The sequence below is a fragment of the Pseudorasbora parva genome, chromosome 20 (assembly GCF_024679245.1).
Source record: "Pseudorasbora parva isolate DD20220531a chromosome 20, ASM2467924v1, whole genome shotgun sequence".
NCBI classification, from domain to species: Eukaryota; Metazoa; Chordata; class Actinopteri; order Cypriniformes; family Gobionidae; genus Pseudorasbora; species Pseudorasbora parva.
The window spans coordinates 32091170-32106654 of NC_090191.1; the positions used below are offsets into that span (position 1 = coordinate 32091170).

A 15485-nucleotide genomic window follows, 5' to 3' on the forward strand; every position below is an offset into this window, starting at 1 on the left:
CACAGTATATGTTATGAATCTGACACGAAATTCATCTTCATCACAGTATAACTGATGTTATTGGAAAAACATATATCACTGCTACCCGCTTTTGGCCTTGCCTTATAAATATAACTAGCTTGTTACCGAATCAAACAAAAATATATTTAAAACTTTACCAGTATCGGTATTCTAGCTTGATAGTGAGTACTAAAAACATCTTATTTGTTTATATTCATACTGATAAAGTTGGACTTTTTATTACATGTGATTCTGACATGGAGTCACTACATGCACTCCGCTCCTCTCCGATGGCTGAGCCGTCGGAGTAGCGCGTTCATGTATTTTGGGGGCGTGGCTTTGGAAAGAGCCCAGAAGGCAGAAGGTGGAGTGAATGGAAATAATGAGCTGTCTTTAAAACAGTCGTGAGAGGTCTACAGACACTCAATTTCTATACTTTCTTTTTTTAGAGTACTTACATTTTAATTATGTATTGATATATAAAGAAAGTTTAAACAAATTTGGGGGAAAAAATGTTTTAACCATTTCTTACCTACCCTACCTTTTATTCAGAAATGTAAAACAAGTTAATCACAGACGATTTGTTTAAGAATTGCATTTTAAAGTATTTTTGAACTATAAACTACATCCAGATAACAACAAAAAAGTAAAAATGTATCGTCAGTGTGACCCATGCTGTTGATTTGATTGAACAATTAACAGCCATAATGGTCCAGATGGAGAATGTATTACATTAAAATTATGACCATATTGTGCGTTTTTCTTTGGAAAAGCATAAACTTTAATGAAGGGAAAGAAAATGGTGGGGAATATTTCCTCTAAATGAAAACAAAAGTTATTTTCTTACATGGCCTCACTCCCACAACAACAACACACCCCATTCAAAATATGAATGAATAAGGCCACACACACATTATTTAAATCGTGGAATGGATCAATCCGCAACGATGTACACGCTTCAGTTGGCTACAGATGAATAGAAATATGTTGTGGATTTGGCCGTCACGTTTGTAGCCTATATGTATGACTGCAGTGTGAAGCTTTAACGTGACAAAATAATGAGACAATTCTAGGGCTGCTGAAGGTAGGAAAGGGAAAAGTCTTTTGTAGTGGGTTGTAGTTGGCACCTTCACGTTCGTGTTTGCGTGCGTGCGTGTGTGTGTGTGTGTGTGTCTCACACCCCCAGCTCAGCTCCACAACGAGGCTGAGGGAGACACGGCGTTCAATTACACCGGCTGCCAGTGAATAGAAGGGACGAGGCGCGGGGAAATGCACGCCTGTGCCGTCAGTGAAATGCGCCTGAGATTTAGCCCCTGAATGCACACGACGCCACCGAAATGCCGGGTTGGAAGAAAAATATCCCCGCTTGCCTGCAAGCCGACCAAGAAGGAGGTATGGAAAGCAGTGCTTTAATAGTTTTGCAACGAGCGGTGTTTCAGGGTCGTGTTCTGTTTATTGTTATGGTCTCGCGGTGTGTTTGTTTGTTACACTATAACTGTTGATGTTTGGCGCGAAATGTTTAGAACGTTCGGCGCTACATTGTATCAACTTTTTCTTGGTATCAGTGGATTGAGAGATAATACCGCGCCCGCCGTCAGGAATTTCGTAGTAATATGCACTTGTTCAGTCGGGATCTTTACATAAATCGACGTTTTAAATGCGGTGTACGTTTACTTTCCTATTTTGTTCCTTCCTTAATTTTGGTATTACACATTTGGACCTCTGTTCTTGCCAATATGTATAGTATATGGTATATTTGGTGTTCATATACTCCGTGTTAAAAATGTTGCCTCCAGTCATGACATTTCTGTCGCTTCCACTTGGCTTGGCTGATAACCATGTGTATGCAGAATGTGACAGTTCATTTCCTATTTGAAAACCGCCTGTTTAATGTACACCAATGAAATCGTGTGATTGTATAGTGCTGTAATTGAACGTCTGTCATATGGGTTTGCTCTTTCGCTTTAAAAGTCTCCGTAGCCGTAGGGGATGAAATACAGCGCTCATTGTTACTTAACGTAAGGTGTGTAAATAGTAATGTTAGCGACCGATACTGACTATTTCCTCACGCCCTGGGCTGCGTTCGCCAAAAGCATTGTGAGCTAAGTTGATCGTAGAGACCATTGGCTGAGACGAATCTTTTGGGAAACGCAGCCCAGGTCATTTTTGCGTTAGAATTGAGCGACAGAATCTCTCTATTCCCTACCTAACGAAATCTTATCCATCACAGCCATGCATGTCGAGTGAAAAGGGTATGAATGGTCACGGGAAGAAGTCAGATGCACTTGCCCAATGGAAACAAGCAGAGTACAACGAGCATGAGCTTATTGAATCAAATCAAAGCAGCGTGTTATGTTTCAGACTACAGTGAAATATGTTTGCACACGTGGTTTGTCGGTGAAAAGATTATGATTGTGTTTGTCACACTCTGAAAGGAGCATTACGGCGAGTATTGATGCTGTGTTGGTTTTCGGGCGATCTACAGATCGTTGGAAAGGGTTGTGTTCTCTAAAGCAGTACAGTTTTCAGTGTCAGTTGACACCGTTTACACACACAAGATCGAAAAAATGACCATATTTTGATTATGTATGTACAACGTAAAAGTGTTAACCTGTTTACAAAAATAAAAAGGGTATTCGATTGCTGGTATGTTTCTTTATTAATTACAATTCTGAGTCCTTATTTTGAATATTCACTGTGACACTATGACCCGGTTTCACAGACAAGGCTTAGATTAAGCCAGGATTAGACCGTAGATCAATTAGAGCATTTAAGTGACTTAAAAACATGCCTGATGTGCATCTTGAGACAAAACAATGGAACATACATGTTTTAAGATTTGTCATTTGCTTTCAATTAAAACAGCTCTGATGTTAATTTTAGTCTGGGACTAGCTTAAGCCCTGTCTGTAAACCTGGGAGGTATAACGTTTATGTCCATTTGAATCTCATTCTGGCTTCTATGGTTTGTGATGCAGGCAGATGTAGACAGTCTTAGAAAGCTATTTTTGGAGCAAAGATTAAAAAACTGCATAAAAGAAAAAGAAAACCATGGCAAATTGTCTAAAAATTAATATATAAACGACAAGCCTGAGTTTCTCCAGTATATCCGTAAGCATGCTTTGTGTGTGTGTATAGTCTCATTCTGCGCTATTGAGTTGACTTTTAGTACTTTGAGGCTTTGAGATACCGGGAGAATCTTGTGTGGACAGAGGTTGTGTGGATTTCTTAGACGACAAGCATCTCTCTCAGGTGTTGAATGTGACCACTGGACTCAAGTCCATTATATCCTTTCTCCATTGTGTCATTGGTGCTTTCACCACAGTGTTTGTGCATGTGCCTTGCATCCCTGAGACCATGCACAAGCATACATCCTCTTTATAGAGTGTGTTTAGACTTTGGGTTTATTTATTAGAAGAGGTTATTTTATGCCACTTGCAGTCAAGCAACCAAATCTTCACATGTAGCATCCATATATGGTTGATATATGGTGTGTATTCGCTTTTACACTTTAGAGGAATGCTGTTGAACGGAGCAGATTGGCATGCAAAAGCAAATTTTGCATGACATTAGTGCCATCTTCAGCATGCTAGTGCTTGTGATCTGGTGCCCTGCTGCCTGGCAATGTGGCATGTAATTGGGTTTGAGGGGAACCAGCGGGGGCCGAATGATCCCCTTCATACAAAACTGGGATATTGTGGGAATCTGTGGATGATGCTGTGTCTTTGGATCGGCGCAGAATTGCTATGGCTTGCAAGCCTCATCCACCTCCTCATCTGTGTCTTTGTATTGAACGGCTATAGAGAGATCTAGGGCATGAGGGGTAATGCTTTGTGTGTCTCGTTGATGCTGCGTTTCTTGTGCACAGCAGGATTGCAGTTGTTGTTGAAACAAACAGGTTTACATATTTATCACTCTTTTCACAATTAAATTTAAGGATATCTAGCTGTTTTCAATGTCTTGAGCATACAGGTGTGTTTGTCTGTGCACCTAGGCAACACATTCATCTTAACATTGCGTAAAGATGCAATTCGTCATCTGCGCTAATAAGATCATTTAACCAGATTTCAGGACTTGCTGATAGATCGAATGAGAGTATTCCATTTATAATAATCAGATGTACCTAAAATATGATGCATGAGCAGATATGAATGATGCAACACAAGCCAGATCTTCTCGCAGTGTCTCCTCTCATATTGATTATGATTTCATTTTGTAGAGATACTGTACTTGGACATTTATCAAGAGTTTTCTGCTGCTGTATCTAGATTTTTGTAAATGTGTGAACTTTATAGAGAATTTTGATTACTGGGGTGAACTATAACATTTCAATAGCAGAGAAGATGCCAATTTCATTAGTTTATTTGTCAAAATACGGCCTGTTAGTTTTTGCACATTTTATGGCCCGTTTAGCTGTATACATTTTGTACCGTATCAGCGTTTCAGCCACACAGATCCAGCATTATGGAAGCATGAATCCGATATTTTCTGAAACCGGGTCCCAGAGTGGATGAATCTGAAAATGTCATTCTTGCATATTCGTTTGTACATCCTGTCCTTATATTTTGTGAAACGGTGATGTCATCACACAACAGCCGACAGAACAAAGGGATACAACTATAGGCACTGGACATGCGCACTTCAATATTGCGTCATTTAATTACCGTATTTACATTGTTGTAAGGTTAGGTTTACGGTTGGGGTAGGCATTAATAAAACACATCTGGTAAGTAGCAAATGTAGTTATTGTTATTTTATCGGGAGATTTTGCCTCACCTCCTACCACTGCTATACCCTTTCTAGCCACAACTCTACTTTTCTGTTTTTAATGTATTTGTGTGGCAGAATTACAGTGCCACACACTGGTCTGGCATGTACACTACATCGTTTTGAGTCAGTTTAGTGGTCTCGTCTGTACACAGATATTTCTTGAAACGAAAAAAAAAATCAGATTGGGAAAGCTCTGGCTTATTGCCAAAAGTTTTGGGACATGCCCTTCAAATCATTGAATTCAGGTGTTCCAATCAATTTCATGGCCAAAGGTGTATAAAATAAAGCAAATAGGGACAAAGTTGCTCTCTCAAGCTCATGGAATTCCATTCATGAAATTTCCTCACTACTAAACATTTAACTATTTCGCGGTCAACTGTTAGTGGTATTATAACAAAGTGGAAGCGCATACTGAGGCATGCGCAGAAGTTGGAGTCGATAGCTACAGACCTACAAACTTCGTGTAGCCTTCAGATTAGCTCAAGAACAGTGCGTAGAGAGCTTCATGAAATGGGTTTCCATGACCGAGCAGCTGCATCTAACCCTTACATCACCAAGTGCAATGCAAAGTGTTTGATGCATTGGTGTAAAGCACGCCGCCATTGGACTCTAGAGCAGTTCTCTGGAGTGACGAATCATGCTTCTCTGTCTGGCAATCCGATGGAAAAGAAAGGCCTCCATTGGCAGCAATGACATTTTCTTTTTCAAGACCCATAAAAGCTACTAGGAAACATCGATTAAAAAGAAAAAAAAATCTCACTCCAGTGGTTCTACAATAAGTTTATGAAGCGACGAGAATTAGTTGTTTGTGCGCAAAAAAAACCTCTGATGTGAACTCACGAAGTACCACAATGCATACGTGAGAATATGTTTCTCGGTTTGTGCATCCAGGAAATGAGCAATACGCAGAGACCTAAAGCACAATCAATGTAGAATTTAACAGTTTAAATACGCCGCGTCTTCCTCTGCTTGTAAACACAGTTCCTCGTTTCCGGGTCATGTGTAGAACGCCGGCTCTACGCCATACTGTCGCGAGGGAAGACAAGAGCTTGTTGAATAAAGGAGTTATTTAGATTTTTCTTTTTTTTCTTCAGCATACAAAGACATTTTGGATGATTTCATGCTCCCAACTTTGTGGGGGCAGTTAAGGGATGACCAGTGCACAAGATTTTTCAAGGTTACTTGGTCTCTCATGTTTCAGGACAAAGCGATAGTAGTAAAATGCATTGAGAATAATCAAAGCAAAGTCCATGAGCGAGATTGGTGTAGAGGAACTTGACTGGCCTGCACAAAATCCATATTTAATTATGCCATATTAAATTAAACATTAATAATGTTTTTATGTCTGTAACTATTTTGTATTGTTACGAATATTATATATGTGTAAAATATAATTTGCTTGGCAAGTTGAATGTCCATATGTGTTCCATTTAACAAAAGAGTCAGTAATGGTGATTTTTATTTTATTTTATTTTTCTCCTCAGTATCCTAGCAGTGACTTAGTTATGAATGGGGAATGATCTGTAGTCATTCTCAAAAACAGACTAGTTTTGCTATCGGATTTGTTTTGAAACGGCTGAACAGATAAATGTCAGTTCTGCACCTGAAGCCAAATGATATTTTTCCTTTTGTAATCTGTAATTGTGTATTTTTAATAGAAGTTTGTGGGGAGGAGTGGCGGCTTATCTCTGCCTCACCATTGGTCCGTACTTGGCAAGAATTAGAAAGCAAAAGGGGGATTTAGTGCCCCATCTTGCTTCAGTTTGATGCATACTGGTCAACCCATATGACCCTTAACGTTTTGGTGTTATGTAGACCTTTGATGGAAACATTTAAGCATCTGTTTTTGAGGTTATATAGGCTAGACTTTTGAATTAAATGTGATGCGTGTCATTTGTTTTGATTTTAACATCTCCTATATCAGCTTCATCTGTGCTAGAGATTACTATATTGACAGGTTGAATGCATTTAACTACTATACCTCTCTAACTTCTAGTGCACTGACCAGCCCAACATGGTAACATTGGCTATTTTATATCTTTTTTTACTGACCAATGGCAGGTATAGTGAGACCTGCTTAAAAATGGTGACTATTTTTGTAATTTGGCAACACTAATGGAGATATTACACAACTATTAGTTTTATTTTTGTTTACTTTCTTTTTTGAAAGAAATACAGCTACAATACCTTCAAAACATTTTTGCTTTATTGTATTTTGCCAAAAGCAGAAGTTTCCCAGAGGTTTGTACCTGTCAGCAATATGGAGGTAATGGCCTTTCAGATCATGATGGAAACATTACATGGCCAAGTCAAGTTTTAGAATGATTGCTTTTGGAAAAAAGAAATTGCTTTTTGTTTTTATTTTTTTCTTCTTCTATAGTTGCCGTTCAGCTCAGATGTCATTTGTGTTAGCAGCAAGTACAAACATGTCTCAATTCACAAAGATAATATGGTGTGTGGGTTATAAGATCCCTATTGCTCAGGGCAAAAATGGTGTGCGAGTTTCATATGGACTTTTCCCACACATGTTGAAAAACAAGAAGATTCTATTGAAACAATGTCAACAAAGTGGCTTTTTTTCAGGGCTCGACAATAAGGTTGGCTCACAGACTGTGTGAGAGTGTTTTGGGCCAGCTAGCTGCATTCGGCCATTGTTTTTTTTTATTATAATTTATTTATTTTTGCACAGTCAGTGCTAATATTGGCAGGGCAAGTATAAATCTGAACTACTGGCACAGAAGAACAAATTGTCTTTGTTGAGCCCTGATTATTCTCAATATGTTTTGCTCCTATCGCTTTGTCCAGAAACATGAGCGACCAAGTAACCTTGAGAATGTAGGAACTGCAATGCTTTGACATTCAGCAGTGATTTGCTGGAACGTCATTCCACCCTAGGCTATGGAATGCGCACTCGATCTCTGACCTGTTGAGGTCATGGTGAGTTTCCTGATTAGGACGGTCCTAACATTGTCAAGTTTTACATTGACATTTGATTTATGTGTGTGTGTGCGTGCTTGATGTCCAGCAGGCCTTGGCATTCAGGTGTTTTGGTGTTACACCAAAATGATCTTGCATCAACACAGCCACGGTCAATTTTTCAATGACCCCCACTTTCAATGACCCCCACCCCCACAAACAAACTCTCCCTCAACTCATTATAAGGTGGTTTGAAAAGGTTGCCATCATGTGGAATATGCAAAGGCACAATCAGCCGATACTAATTGGACCCCAGCGTTCCTCTCCGATGTAGGATCGATAGTTGGAGATTAATGGTGTGACGTGTCAGCAAAGAATGCAACATGGAATAAACCAAAGGACCTTGTAAACTCTGCACTACATCTCAACACAGAGGTTTGACTTTACTAGTGAAGTTTAATTTCTTTATGCCTAATTATAGGCAGTAACCACACATGAAGTAAACATGACTAGCTTATTATTAAAGGGTTAGTTCACCCAAAAATGGAAATTCTGTTATTAATTACTCACCCTCATTTTATTCCAAACCCGTAAGACCTTTGTTCATCTTTGGAACACAAATTAAGATATTTTTTGCTGAAATCCGAGAGTTTTTGAACCATCCATAGGCAGCAACATCATTGCAACTTCAAGGCCCAGAAAGACATCATTAAAATAGTCCATGTGACTACAGTGCTTCAAGCTTAATTTTATGAAGTGAAGAGAGTCCTTTTTTTGTGAAAAAACAAAACAAATCGACTTTATTTAACTATCTCTTCTCTTCAACACCATTCTCCCATGCTGTTTACGTAGTAAACAGTACAGCACTTCCAGGTTCTGCATCAAAACACCACATCATAATTGGTCAGCCCCTGCGTCAGCATTACACGCATATGGACAGCATCAGCCAATGGCAGGTCGGCGTTCTGAAGTAGAACCGGGAAGCTCTGCACTGTGTTTACTACGTCAACAGCGTAGGAGACTGACATAGATGTGAATAAATTGTTGAACAAAGTCGTTAATTTTGTTTGTTTTTTTGCACAAAAAGTATTCTCAGTGAGTCATAATTATTTTTACTACATGCATTGTTTTACTAGGTTTCTGGGCCTTGAATGTTTAAATTATATTGCGGCCTATGAATGCTTCAGAAACCTCTCGATTTAGATTGAAAATATCTTAATTTGTGTTCCGAAGATGAACGAAGGTCTTACGGGTTTGGAACTACACGAAGGTGAGTAATTAATGACAGAATTTTCATTTTTAGGTGAACAAACCCTTTAATATTTTAAAAATAGCCTTTGATTGTATGATTCATTCTAGCTTTAGTATTAAGTCTTGAAGCTGGATGAGCATGTTTTGCTGATGACCTGTGATTAGTGTTAGATAACCGATTTTCAACGTTAGATAACTGATTTGATTTATCAGTGCAGGTGAGATAATGAGTCGTTCCTTTTGCTGTGATTGTGAGCATACAGAATGACAGAGTTGGATGCTGCAATCAGGTGTTGCACCCCAGGGTAAGCTATTTATCTCAATACTAAATCATCAAGAGAGGAAGAGGCAAACGGAGGTGATTGGATGATTGTTTTCTTCTTTACTCTTGTTAAAGATAAACCCAACCTGAGTTCTTGTGTGTTTAAGTGGATAAAGCTTGTTAAAATGCAATGAAGTCTTGGTGACCTTTGCACAAATCATAATTATCAATAATCATAATTTGCCATGTCGAAGTGCTGGAGCAAAAGTTGAAAAAAAGAAGAAAAGTCACTCTATCTATTTTCTTTTTTTAGAATTGTTTTTTTTTTTAACTCATAATTTTTGTTGAAAGTATCCTGACTCTATCTTCAGTTGAAATGACTTCTTTTTGTTGGCATGTGCCAGATTCAAATAATTTAGTCTTAAACATGGCACCTTTCTTACAGTCGAATGCAAGCTAGCATTCAGATCTGTTTCTATCCAATCAGTTCTCATCCTATTTTTTTCTTTATAATCTGTGATATTCAGATGTATGTCATCTGGTTGTCAGCCTGGTGTCATTACAGATTTGTGCAAAACTTTTGCAAATATTTTCTAATCGGATCATGTGACAAACTGCTGAAATCACGTGACGTTGGCGATCCGAATCATGAATCAATATGCTGATTTGTCCCTTTAACCGATGTAATCGACTAAAACAAGTTTTTTCCTCTGATGATAAATCATGCTGACGGATCTTTATTGGTTTACATATATCGCAGTCACCGCACTAGCCATTATTTTTAACCGAAGGTGACGTAGGCATTTAACAGAGCATGGGAGAGGCCACATACGAGGTGTTTCTGGAAGGTTTTATTATGCGGTTTCACAGAGGTACTGTGGATTCAGAATGATCATATGACTGATCATCCTTTTTCTAATTGCCTGAAAAACGTTAAAACCATTTGAAGGGTAATGGAAACCCAGCTATTTTTTGAGCCAGATGTTGATATATTTGGACCCTTTAGACAAACAATACAATGTTTTAAAAGAACCAAAGTGCGTAGACTTTTCAGGAAGGCTTACGTGATATCTCAGTGCATTGGGATAGAAGTATTGTAACAGAATAAATTGCACACTTCCCCTTCAAATGAATCCCTGCTCATTGAGTTGAGAGCTCACTGGGAGTTTTATGTCCCCACATCAGCTTGTAACTATTTGTAACTCTGGTTGCTGATGCAACTCTGCTTTACTCCTCAGTAGTGGTTTAATTTCACTCGTCTGTAGCTAGGTGGGAGGAGTGACACACAAAGGTAGATTCCTTTTTTTTTTTTACTTCCGTCAGTGTCAGAACAGCAAGTAGAAGCTCTTTTGTACTGTCATAATTGTCAGTTCAAACGGCTATTGATTTTGTACTGGACTTCTGAGTGTTGAGATGAGAAGGGTTTGTCGTCTCGTCCTTTTTTGCTGCTGGTGTGTATGAAGTCCATCGTGCTCAAGTACTGAGAAGACACAAGTTATTGCTTGCAGAGAAAAGGCTTTCACGCGTTTCTGAATCTGGAATGCTAGATGAGTTTCCGCAAGCATATCCCTTAATTTGATTTATAAGGGCAGAATTTAAAATTTGGCTCATTTAACCTAACCTTACAATACATACAAATATCTGTGCTAATATTCTGAAATCTCACTGGATTTCTCACTTTAATATTGCGCATTTGCATGCCTTCAAGGAACTTAAATTATACTTATGTAATCATTCTCCCTTGAGTCCGTTCATTCATTATTGTGCAAAAAGAGAATCCATGACCTGTTCCAACTCAAGGACTAGTCTTTCACGCAGACTGTTGATTTCTGAAAGAGTGTTCTGCATCAAAGAGTATTGAAGCAGGATTCCATCACACGTTACTAGCTCTATTCTCTTGACACCATCCTTTTTCAATCCACGCTGACTTGAGACAATTGAATACCAAAGAGAACGAAGTCCCAACATACCGCTCAAATCATACCGCTGCTCCCCAGTGCAAAGTTCATATCTAGCAGAGCTGTTATTTTCTTCGCACCTCTGCCGCAGATTTGTTAGAATGACATCCTGAGCTTTTTAGGTTATCAAAAGAGTGATGATTCAGCCAGAGCATGGAGGCACACGCAGATCCTTGCGTGGGTACAGCTAATTATTGGTTGAACTTGAATGTGATGGCCGCTTTTATCTGTATTGCCATCAAATCTGAAGGATCTCCTCCAGATGGAAGGGGTTTTCATTTCTGACACAATATGGAAATGGCATCTTATAAACTGGGGGCACTTTGAACCTTGTGGAGAATATGACAAAATGAAGGGAGTCCTCTAACCTGAGATAAATTTTCACGCTTTCCTGGGTAAAAAAAAAAAAAAAAACGTAATAAAGGGACAGTTTCCCAGACAGAGATTAAGCCTAGTCCTGGATTTAAATGGCCTTTTAAACGAGATTAACAGAAATCTGCTTTCTCTGTCATGGTTTTAAAATCCCTAGATTTCTTGTCTAGTCCAGAGTTTAATAAGATGATTTCCTGGAAGACTAGAGCTAGGGTTGTGCCGATAGACGATAGTATCGTGTATCGACGATAGGCAGAGAGATCGCCGAAAGCTGAAGCTGTTGGCGATTTCAAGGCGATATTTGGCTCGTTCCCCATGAATATAATAAATAAATAAAAAATATTATTAAATGAAAATATTATGATCATAGTTATTATTATTATTATTATCATCATCATTACATTAATTGTACTTATTCTGCTTAGCCTTACTATTCACATCAACATCAAAGCGCGTGGTGTTGCACTCACAGGCTACGTGCCGCATATACTGTGAGTGCAACACCACACGCTTTTAAAATGTAAAAATGAGTTACTCTTCAGTGAAAAAAATGTTTTTTTAAAGACGAAAAAACTACATAGTTTCAGAATTTAATTGCAAGGTGATCAACCTAGCCCTATATTCACAAATTCACATAAGCCACGGCAAAAACGGCATCATCATCATCAGGCTAAAGCATTTTTTTTTTCATAAATGTACATTTATTTTATACTTATAATAATACAATAACAAATTGCTATATTATAATTATAGGCTATAGCCTACATTTGAACAGAGCAATCAGTCAAAAAGTAAAAGCAGCTTTATTTCAAACGACTTAACGACGGAACAATGAACAAAAAATATTGCACTGGCTGTTAAGCTAAGATTTCTTGTTAAAGTGCAGTGAAATACTTAAATGTCAGCAGACAATGTATTTTCTATTAATGTGTTTTAGCCCTTGCCCGCTGTATGGGCTACAGAAATAAATAGTTTATTAAAATAGACAGGCTGTGACACCAGGTTGACGGTAGCCTAAAAATAATAAATAACGAAATAGGCTTTAATAAATAAAAAACACAATGAAAGAACTCAAATAAAACGGCAAAACAATTAAATCACCTCAAATGTATAGGCTACTCGAATGAACTTATTGCTAAAACAAACACAAGGCCAGAAACAATTAAGACAACAATTATTGTTATGCAATTCAGGTATCTATTCCCAAAAATGTTTTGTATAAAGAAAACCAGCTGGTTTGAGAAGGTTGCGGTGGGGAGTTATGTTGCCCGCTGCACTGAACACGCGTTCCAATGGAACCCGTTTCACACATACTCCGTCTGCAGTGCGTGTGCGGTGCGTATTTTTTTCCGTACCCATGTTAACGGATGACAGCTTTCATACTGCACGCGGATGCTGTCCGTCAGTCCGTTCCAGGAGCGGTGCGTCTGCAGCAGTGCACGGATCGTTTTCGTACCGAGGCTATTTTTTGCTGCGCTGCGTTGCTGCATTAAAACGACAGAACATTGTTCGCATTAAAATAAACAGGTAGGCTATTGACGCGAAAATCTAGTAATTTAACCACAGATGCGTATAATTTAAAATATAGGCCTACTCTTGTTTCAAAGTCAACACATGGCTTTTTTTCTCAAGTTAAGCAAGGAAACGAGACTGCAGGATTTCCTTTAAAAGGTTTAAAAACGAAAGAAAAGACGAGAGTCGGCTGTTTTTGAATAGCCTATTGTAAGTTTCTAATTTAAAATGTTTGTGATTTAGGCTATAACCTATGTTTAAATGTTTTGCCACTTGTGTGAGCTAAATCTAAATATGAATAAATTAATTGAATAAAATGCTGTTTATGTAGGCTAGTGACGAGCCATGTTCAGTAAAAACTTTTGGATTTTAAATAAAAAATAATGAATAAATGCTGTGTTTGTGGTATGCAACAGCAGACCAGTTGCACACGGATTGCTTCACGGATGAACCTAAATAATACAAACACAACACATCTGGTTAACTAGAAGAGCATCATTTCGATTGTTAAATAAGAGGCGATCTGGCGCTCGTTGCCGCTGTTTTCAGTGCTGCAGATTTCTCTCGTGGCTCGTGCATGTGCAGAGCACTTTAATCTAACTTTTGTATTCGTTCCGGTAAAATCACGAAACAAAATGCACAAAAACTGTCCCTGCTCTTCATGTACAATCACTGATGATATTCGGTTTTAATGAGAAAAAATACGAGGATTTAAAGTGTGCAAATCTATGCCTTTATTCACGTGAAAAATCTGGACACTAACGCTATATTGTGTTTAGATGCATCCCCTTATAATACGCCATAAAGTGTGTATCATATGCACACAAAAAACTGCGTAGCCTACCATTTGTAAGCCAAAGCTCATTTTGACGTATACATTCACGAGATTGCACACTCGTACTATACGCATTTTCGTGAGACTGTCCCACCCACTTTTTAAAACAAAGTTATGCCACTGAATGCTCCGCCCCAACGCGATAAGATCGCGTATCGGCGATCTCACAGGCTGACGATATGACGATTGGAAAATTAGGCATATCGCCCAACACTAACTAGAGCTACTCCCAGGACTAAACTGAGGCTTAAATTAAACCTTCAAGGAGGCAGGTTTAACTTCAGATTAATCTTATGTTTCAAAGAAGACACATTGACTGTGATTTCTGTGTCAGTGTGTATGGACACACACACACACACACACACACACACACACACACACACACGAGACGACAAAGGCAAATAATATTTTTTTCTCATTTTTCTCCCTTCTCATATAATAATTTATGCATGATAGTTCTGCATCACTAGAAATTATATTTGAATAACGCCTGTCTGTTTTGTATGCTGTCCGCCCGCAAACAACTTGACCCGCCCTCAAACATGTCATTTTACTGACGACTGCTTCTCAAATCTCGGAGTTTAATGCAGGATTCGCAAAACTCTTGCTCTTGAATGATGGGTCAGTACTCAGTTTATTTGGACCAGCTTGCTCCTCAGAATCACAACCTCTAAATATGAGTCATTATTATTGATGTATATATTTTCTACCGGATGTTCAATATAAGTCGTTTTGTGTTTTATATTGTGTGAAGTAAGTTTCTGGCTAACTCACATTATTACTGTAAAATGAACCCATTTTAAGATGCTTTCAGTTAAAACAGCTTAAACATGCATTTTAGTCTCGGACTAGGTTTAAACCTTATCTGTGAAACCAGGGGCATGTTTTAGTAATCTGTATTTTGTAATCTGTACTGTTTTTCAGAAATCAATTTTTTAAAGCCATGATTAACTATTCTAGTTTAAGGTCTATTCCTGCCTTAAATGAAACCCTGTCTAGGAAACCACCCCAAAGTGAGTTTAGGATTATCAGTGGTAGTTGTTAAACCAAACATTTGATCACAAGCATGCATTTTCATCTCATGAATAGATATTGCTAGACCCCTTTGAGGGTCTTTCATCTTAGTTCCCCTCAAAATCTCAGATATACTGTATAATTAATAGTTGTCAGAGGTCAATTACCTATTATTAAAGGGGAATGACAACTAAGAAACCACAATTTTGTTGAAAACAGCAGCTGCATTAGCTGTCTTCTGTTGTTTCATTGTGAATTTTCCCCTTACCAGCATTGTTACATAACCTCTTATCGTCCTCTCTAGTCAATACCGGACGTGACATTTAGCTTGGGCCTTGCTTATCCCATCCATTTCTCATCAGAACACTCTCCGTTACTTGGGTTTCACTACATTCAGAGTCAGAGTGTGGAAGGTCCTTGCAAAGTGAAGCAGATAAAGCTGTCATGTTCTGCTAAGTAGAAATACGTATTGACATGTCCGCTAACTAGAAAGGAAGGAAATTACTGTGGGAAAGGAAGAAGTGATAAAAGTGACTGAAGGGCTTAACAAGCCTTTGGAATACCTCTTCTTGAAGGAAAAAAAATCTACATTTGGA

At 38.4% G+C, this 15485-nt stretch overlaps 1 protein-coding gene across 2 annotated transcripts in view; it reads left to right on the forward strand.

The window, feature by feature from the left end:
- Positions 1-1004: 1004 nt before the first annotated feature.
- grip1 (glutamate receptor interacting protein 1) overlaps positions 1005-15485 on the forward strand; it is a 312119-nt gene continuing 297638 nt past the window's right edge. Inside the window, exons 1-2 of one of the 2 annotated variants that reach the window (XM_067426884.1) lie at positions 1005-1084; positions 1187-1392. In XM_067426884.1, the coding sequence (XP_067282985.1) occupies positions 1338-1392 (55 nt within the window). In that variant the 5' untranslated portion in view covers positions 1005-1084; positions 1187-1337. Of the gene's footprint in view, positions 1393-15485 lie in introns of both variants that reach the window. The other variant, XM_067426883.1, reaches the window with a different exon arrangement.